This window comes from Chelonoidis abingdonii, chromosome 6 (genome assembly GCF_003597395.2).
Source record: "Chelonoidis abingdonii isolate Lonesome George chromosome 6, CheloAbing_2.0, whole genome shotgun sequence".
NCBI classification, from domain to species: Eukaryota; Metazoa; Chordata; order Testudines; family Testudinidae; genus Chelonoidis; species Chelonoidis abingdonii.
The window spans coordinates 32,000,978-32,008,879 of record NC_133774.1 but is presented as its reverse complement, the minus strand read 5'-3'; the positions used below and the strand labels follow the sequence as shown (position 1 = coordinate 32,008,879).

The window sequence follows — 7,902 nt, the reverse complement described above, 5'->3', positions numbered from 1 at the left end:
CATCCTCTTCATAACAGCCCTTAACATATTTAAAGACTCTTACCAGGTTCCCCTATCAGTCTTCTTTTCTCAGGTCTAAACATGCCCAGTTTTTTTATCTTTTCTTTATAGATCAGGTTTTCTAAACCTTTAAACATTTTTGTTACTCTCCTCTGGACTCTCGCCAATTGTCCACATCTTTCCTAGAATCTGACAACTAGAACTGGATGCAGTATGCCTGCTGAGGTCTCACCAGTGCCGCATAAAATGGGATGGTTACATGCTGTGTCTTACATACAACTCACCTGTTAATACACCCCAAAATGCTACTGGCAGGTGCAACTTACTTTTTTAGCTTTCCTACATTCTCCTTTCTGAGTCTACTCTTTACAAGTTAGTGGCCTATAGCATGGGCTGCGAGTATTACGAGTGAATGAAATGATTGCTGTTTGATATTCATATTTCAAAGTCCTTGTGAAGGAGTGGACTCATCACTGAAGCACCTCCTCATACCTGGATGTGGCATAGCAGCTCTCTTCCTGTATAGTAGCCCCTATCAACAGCCACTATGGTCCTCAGCTCTACAGTCAGGCCACGATTTAAATCCACCCCTTCAAGGGTAGCACCAATGTCCAAAACTTTGTATCAGATCTCCAGCCCCAAATCTGAGCCCCCATGGTCCTTATACCCATCTCTTAGGGTCTCCTTCTCAGAAACTTCCCCCCCTCTTTTCTGGTGGCTAGTAGGGAAAACCTGGACCTTATCACTACACCAGATTCCAGCCAAGGGACCTATATAACCAGCAGCCAAGGTCTGGTCCACACAGCTATTTGCTGCTCCCTCCCTGAGCATCTTCCTATTGAGCCTCTGTCAGGCCTTCTTTCCCATTACATCTCTAGGTTAAGCCGTCTTACAGTGCTGGGACTCTCAGAGCCCACCCTTTGAATCCCCTATCAAAACCCCCAGCATGAAAAGTATAAACAAAAACTCACTTCCATCCTTCTTTGGCTTAGCCTTACATCTCTCTCAATTAAATGCTTCTCAGATCTCTCTCCTTGGAAGTTCAGGTTCTGACCTTTTGTCAGGGCTTGTCACAAGACCATGGTCCATGCCACTCCTGCCAGCTTCCTCTACTTAGGTGAGACTCCCAGGACTTACACTCTGCCCCGGCCTTTCTTGACCCTCCCACTCTGTTCTCTCTAGTCTCTAATCACGGAGAACTGCAGAGTTTCACCATACAGTCCCTTTCTAAGCTGTACTTCCTCTCTTTAAACTAACCACCCAGCTCCTGCCCAGCTGGGCTTCATCCTCAGTTAAGCCTGCTTGTCACTCCAGGTGCAGCAAGGTAGCCTAACTGGCCTCTCAGGGGGCTCACATTAACTCTTTCAGAGCCAATGCAGGGAACACACCCTGTCACAGTCGTATTATCTTTGAATATTCAGATGCATAAAATAGAAAGGGCCCAGTCTTACAAGCCCTTATCTGGGAGAGTTGTGTAACATGGCTGCTACTCTGAAACCTGTGTGAGAACAACTCAGGAGAATTAGGGTTGGCAGGATTAACCTTTTATCATGAAAATAATAGGGTTAAAATGTAATGAGGTTGGGCAGCCTCACAAGAGCAGGCAGGGAGAAGGAAACTGAGATTTCTCTTTTTCTTTTCTCCTGTGGCCTGCCTGTTTGGGTGTGATATGTTCCTCCAGTATTCTGGAAAATGGTCAGAATTAGCCTGCATTGTACGCATAGGCTTCAAGTGCTTGTTATGGTCAGAAATACCTCTGGTGTTTGCATACTTTGCTGGCTTTAAGGGCTATGCACCCCTGAGCTGCATACTGGAGGTTGGAAAAATGTCTGCAGTGATTTTCTAATATTTAGTGAATACCCGGGGAAGACATTTATGTCCATTTTTAACATGCAAGAGGCAACACACATTATTTTTAGCATGCAAATGTCTTCTTTTGCAATTGATTGAAGGCTACATCAAATTTCAAATTTAGGGAATTTTCCATTTAGAGCTAATTATCATCAGTGACTTGCAGTGTGGATAAAAACTTTAGTAATGTGGATCTGTGTGGCCAGTTGTTAGCTATATACTATATAGAAAAATTATGTCTCTAAGGCTAGCAGGATGGATGACTTCACTTCAGAGAGTTTCCTAAATCTTTAACATGTTGTATACATTTTAAATAATCTTAGAAAGAGGATACTGTATCATTATCCTTTGCTTATGTATTTTGATCTTAATAGAAACCTAAACAATTTGCTAATAAACATAAATCATGACTAAATTGAATTTCTGAGGTTTCATTTTAACTTACATTTAACGAGACATAACTAGCTCACAACTGGAACATACCTTCTTTAAGAACAAAAACATCTTAAGGAAAGGTCACAGTTAAACTATCGACTCTCTTTGAGGCAGGGACCATGAGTAGCTCTGTGTCTGTACAGCACGCCGCACAAGAGGGGACTTATCAGAGCCTCTGCACACTATCAAAATATAAGTATTGAATAATAATAATAAGAGTGTATATATTTGAGTGGTCATATTTCAGTCATGACTAAGGTCCTACTTGAATTGTGGGGTGATTGTCAAATAATTGCAGCTGAGTTGCAGACAAAACATGGAAAATTGCTGAAAAGTAATAATATATATGGAGATATACCTATCTTGTAGAACTGGAAGGGACTCTGAATGTCCAAATCAGGATATTAGGAATGGCAATATACGAAAACCTGTAGGAGAGCACTTCAACCTCCCTGGCCACACTATAGCAGACCTTAAGGTGGCCATCCTGCAGCAAAAAAACTTACGGGACCAGACTTCAAAGAGAAACTGCTGAGCTTCAGTTCATCTGCAAATTTGACACCATCAGCTCAGGATTGAACAAAGACTGTGAATGGCTTGCCAACTACAGAACCAGTTTCTCCTCCCTTGGTTTTCACACCTCAGCTGCTAGAACAGGGCCTCATCCTCCCTGATTGAACTAACCTCGTTATCTCTAGCTTGCTTGCTAGCATATATATACCTGCCCCTGGAAATTTCCACTACATGCATCTGACGAAGTGGGTATTCATCCACGAAAGCTCATGCTCCAAAACCTCTGTTAGTCTATAAGGTGCCACAGGATTCTCTGCTGCTTTTACAGATCCAGACTAACACGGCTACTCCTCTGATACTTGACACCATGAGGTAATATTTGTTATTGGATCAACTTCTGTTGGTGAAAGAGACACTTTTTCAAGATCCACTGAGCTCTTCCTCAGACAAGTTTATTACCTAAAACAACCTTTCAGGGTTACGTGAAGAAGAGCTCTGTGGAGCTTGGAAGCTTGTCTCTTTCACCAACAGAAGTTGATCCAATAACAGATATTACCTCACTCACCTTGTCTCATATCCAGGGACCAAGATGGCAACACCAACACTGAAAACTTAAAGACACAGAAGTTACATACAACACCAAGTAAAGATGATAGTTTGAGGGAAATCAAAAGCAGGCAGAGCCTAATGTGTCCACCCTTGAGATACTCCAGCAATTCAAGAATGAAATTTTGTCTAACTACAGGAACACTTGCAATTCTTCCTGTAAAAAAAGATCTCTACTGATCAAAAGAAAAAAAATTGATACAACCATCGGAAGCTAGTAGATTGTTATGAATATTTCCAATTAAAATTCCTATGTGTACTTCATTTCCCCCAACATTCTGAGGAAAGTTGATCTGCCAAAACAACACCCTGAAAAATGTTTTCTATTCGTTGCATACATTTTTTAAAAGGGGGGTTGCTTTGTTTCAATGTGGATGAGTCAATGTTACTGAATGTTTATGAGAATGCCACTAAATAAGCTATGTGAAAATCATAAAGAGCTTGGAGGCAAAAAAGAAACAGATTTAGAGGTAGTAGGTACCACTTCTAGTGTAGGACCTGTACTGAAGTTAGTTCCTTTTCAACTTAGCAGTGGAACAATTAATAAAGGAACCCATTAAGGTCTGATTGTTGCTGCTAAAAAGGAAGGTTGAATTTCAGTCCTTTGAAGTAACTGAGAATGATTCAGGCCTCATTACAGAGATATAATCTACATTCATACATTTATGTTAGTGATTCAAATCTATTGGGACAGATTGAATTCCGTTAAATAGTGCATCTTTCCTGTGGAACTTTTCTCAGGCTTTCTCAGGCTAACCTAAGAGGTGACCTAACAATACAAAGTAGTGGGGTATTTAGGGATTCAACTGTGCTATAAAAGAAAGGCTATACAGAAAGTAGAAAAAGGAATGAGATATAATCTAAAAAGCTATGTCAGCTTTTCATTTGGGCTCTGTTTTGTAAATGCCCTCCCTGTCATCACGCAGTATAGAAAAGGACTCTATCTGTTGTAGTGGTTTTAAGTACTGCACTAAGTATTGCACCTGCCAGAACCAGACTTAATGTGAAACTTCTAAAGTTGCAATTTTTATTTTTGATTCACGCAATCAAGCAGAAGTTATAAATAGGTCTAAGTAGAATTTCTCACCTGAGCAGAAAATTCAGCTCTGAGGCTTTAAATACTATTTTAAATAAAGTCTTTTTAGCTTCTAGTTATACTTTCTCTTCCTAGTGCAGAAAAACTCTTAAAAAATTGCTGCATTTTGTGACATTTGTTAGCACAAAGGGCTATAATTTGATGGTGTCATCAAATGTACAATTTAAAAGACATGTATTTTTAATTACTTGTCATTTTAAATTTTTTGAATCAGCTGTACTTTTGGCTGAAACACAGATTCCTCAGTAACCCTATACCGTATACTTCAGACATTGTGGGTAACCCAGGTATAAAACTATGAGCTAGAAAACTGAAATTAACATTGTGGACACATTAAAGTTGTCAGCCATTCATTATAAAATAAACTTTTTCTTTTTCTTTTCTCTTTAAGATTAGTAACTGCAAAAATAAATCCTAAATCAAATTAAGCCCCAGAATTTTCTGAAGCCTTTACCACAGTGAAAATATGAAGAATAAATATTCTGAAGTAACATAAACACCACCATAAAACATATAGATTCCAGCATTAAATGGTTCCATTTTTAAGGTTGTTTAAATGTCACCCGCAGAATCTAAGCACATAAATTTAAGAGCTGACTCTTTTGCAACTGCATAAACATCAAAATTGGAGAAAATCATTTCTAATTTTTTACTGTGAAGTTAACACTATACTAAAGAGCCCAGCCTAATGAATCAATCTAATTTTATACCTATTGTCTTTTATATATTTGCTGCTGTTCAAAGTAAGATTGATTCCAAATGCACAATATAATGGCAGAGGCTGTTTTTCCACTGTATTCTATTGATCAGCATTATTTCCCTTTGATGATGCCTGTTTCAGACAAGTTCTATGTTTATGCACAGGATAACTCATTTTGTTTCCACATAATGTCAGTTTCCCTCTGTAATCTATTCTCTTACTTAATAGTGTTTGGTTATCTTGCATTTTATATGGATTATTTTACATTAGTGAATGCTCATGCACAGTTTAATATCTTGTGTACCGACTGTCCTTAATCACCAGCAGGGACACTCCCTGGTCTCTTACTAAGGTATAAAAACTTAGTGCATCACACAGGGTTGCCTGTTAATTGTTGGTTAAAAAAAAACCACAGAAAACCATTCAGACAGATTTTATGGGGAAAACTTTGCAATCCCCATAAAAGCCCATTTTGCTTTGAAGTCCGACCCGTGATTCAGTCAGTGATTCATGTTAGTAATTAGAAATTATAGGTCATTTAGATCCCCGATTTCATTTGAGACCAGGAGGGTGAGGGGAGATAAATCTTGAGAGGCTTAAAAGGAAGAGCAGGCTAAAGTGTGAACTTTTTATTTCAGCAACGGAAGCGAGAAATCAATGGTACGTTAAAGGGGGAGAGACCTCCATGGAAGCAGGCAGAGGGGAAGGAAAGGGAGCTAATTATATCTCTTCCCTTTTACTCTCCTTGACCAACATATAATCTTACTTTTCAGGGCTTGTCTGCACTATATTCTTCTAACCAGTCTCGCCCCCGATCCCTTCTCTAGCCCAGGAAGGGGGGTGGGGGAAGCCAGTACAGCAACAAGCTCCAGGTGGTTCTCTCAAGCACTTCGCTGCCAAAAAAATAAAATAAAACCCTGCTCTAGAAAACAAGCATAAAAAATAGGAAGAAAGGAAAGAAGGGGGGTTCCCTAGAGGGGATTGGTTCAGCCTGGAAGACAGGGAAATTAGTAAAGCATGAGTCTCCAAGCCATGCTGGTGGCCAGCACTCGGAGGAGAAGAACGCTTTAGGAGCAATTAGCAAAGAGCTGAAGGCTGCTACTTCTGCTGCAGACTGGGAGGAAGCAAGGGCAGTTCCGTCCGGAGGCTCCCTCCACAGCAGGCATTTGCTCACTCCAGCTGCAAAAGGGTTTCAGATGTCCCACCGCTGCTTGACCCCCTGCAAACAAGAGTTGACCACCAGAGGCACATCCCACCTCTTGCTTGTAATCACTGACATACACTGAGGCTACAGCTTCCAAACTGTTTACAACCAGACGGGGGAGAGAAGTTGGGATTTTTTTTCTCTCTCTTTTTTTTTTTTTTTTTTTTTTTTTTTTTTTTTTTGGTACTTTCTGGAGGATTCAAAGCAAAACAAAGAAACTGCCTCCTTCTGGGCTGTCAGTGAGAAGGGACGAGTTGTACAACTGGCTTGCGCTTTGCCAAGGAAAGGGGGTGGGGAAATCAGAAGAAGGTGCAAAAGTCATCAAGTGTGTGTTTGTGTTTGTGTGTGTGTGTAGGGGGGGTGGGCGTGGGGCAAGAAACCCCTTCCAGTACCTCCTTTGGTTCTAGTCGTTATTTATTTTTGCTATCGTTGTTCACTCTGCTGTCATCTATTTTTCAGACCTTTCTGCATCTAAGATGGTAAAGAAAGGAGGGAGGAAGAGAACGAAATAACCACGGGGAAGCCTCAGACCAGGTTGGGGAGGGGGGGTGAGAGTAAAAGGAAAGAGGATTAACCACCACCACCACCACACAAAAACCCCACCAACTTTCTTCTGTGAGGGAGGACTCGAAGGATTAAAAAGGCAGCAGCTTCTGAGGCGATTTGTCCCGAGTTATGGATGTTGGTGCACTCGCTTCAGGCCAGATCAGAGCTCAGGGGGCTCTAACCAGAAGCCGCAGCCACCAGCTCTCCACTTGCCTTTTACCAGGTTTTACCCTTCCAGTATGTTTCTTCTGATGAGACATTTTCCAGCGCCCAGTGTTTCAGTACAATGTGCAAATGGATACTGACAAATGGTGCCTCAGCCTTTTCCCACCTGCCTTGCTGCGGGTGCTGCTGCCTCTTCCTGCTGCTCTTCTTGGTGTCTTCTGGGTCTGTCATCTGCCAGGACATGCGGTCTCCGGTGGCCACCAACGCGTCTTCTTCATCCTCCTCCTCCTCTTCATCCTTCTTCTCTCCTGCCAGTGCGGGGAGGCACGTGCGGAGCTACAATCACCTCCAGGGAGATGTGCGCTGGAGGAAGCTCTACTCTTACAACAAGTACTTTCTCAAGATTGAGAAGAACGGCAAGGTCAGCGGGACCAAGAAGGAGAACTGCCCATACAGTAAGTACTGACTCCCCGAAGCCCCTGAGAACTGAGCGCCCAGAGGGAGCTCAATCAATATCCCACCTCTCCCCCCAGAAAAGCCTCACACAACTGGGTCAGTCACCCCACTACTAGTGCATCTCATTTGCTCACATGCCAACCCCCACCCTGCCATCCAAACTTTTAGTTCTCAAGAGCACTTGCTTGGGAAGGTGACAAGGAGAGGTGGGGTGGTGTCTCTTTGGACCCTGCTCGCTGCATCCTTCTCCTATCTGCACATCTCATCTCTCTCCAGAAATTTGTTTTGCAAATAGTTTGAGTGAACACAATTGGTTTCCTGGGCTGGCAG

The 7,902-nt window shown here is 41.9% G+C and overlaps 1 protein-coding gene across 1 annotated transcript in view; it reads left to right on the top strand.

The window, feature by feature from the left end:
- The first annotated feature begins 6,806 nt into the window (after positions 1–6,806).
- FGF10 (fibroblast growth factor 10) overlaps positions 6,807–7,902 on the top strand; it is a 97,023-nt gene continuing 95,927 nt past the window's right edge. The window contains exon 1 of the mRNA XM_032805308.2: positions 6,807–7,571. Coding sequence (XP_032661199.1) covers positions 7,238–7,571 — 334 coding nt within the window. The 5' untranslated portion in view covers positions 6,807–7,237. The remainder of the gene's footprint in view (positions 7,572–7,902) is intronic.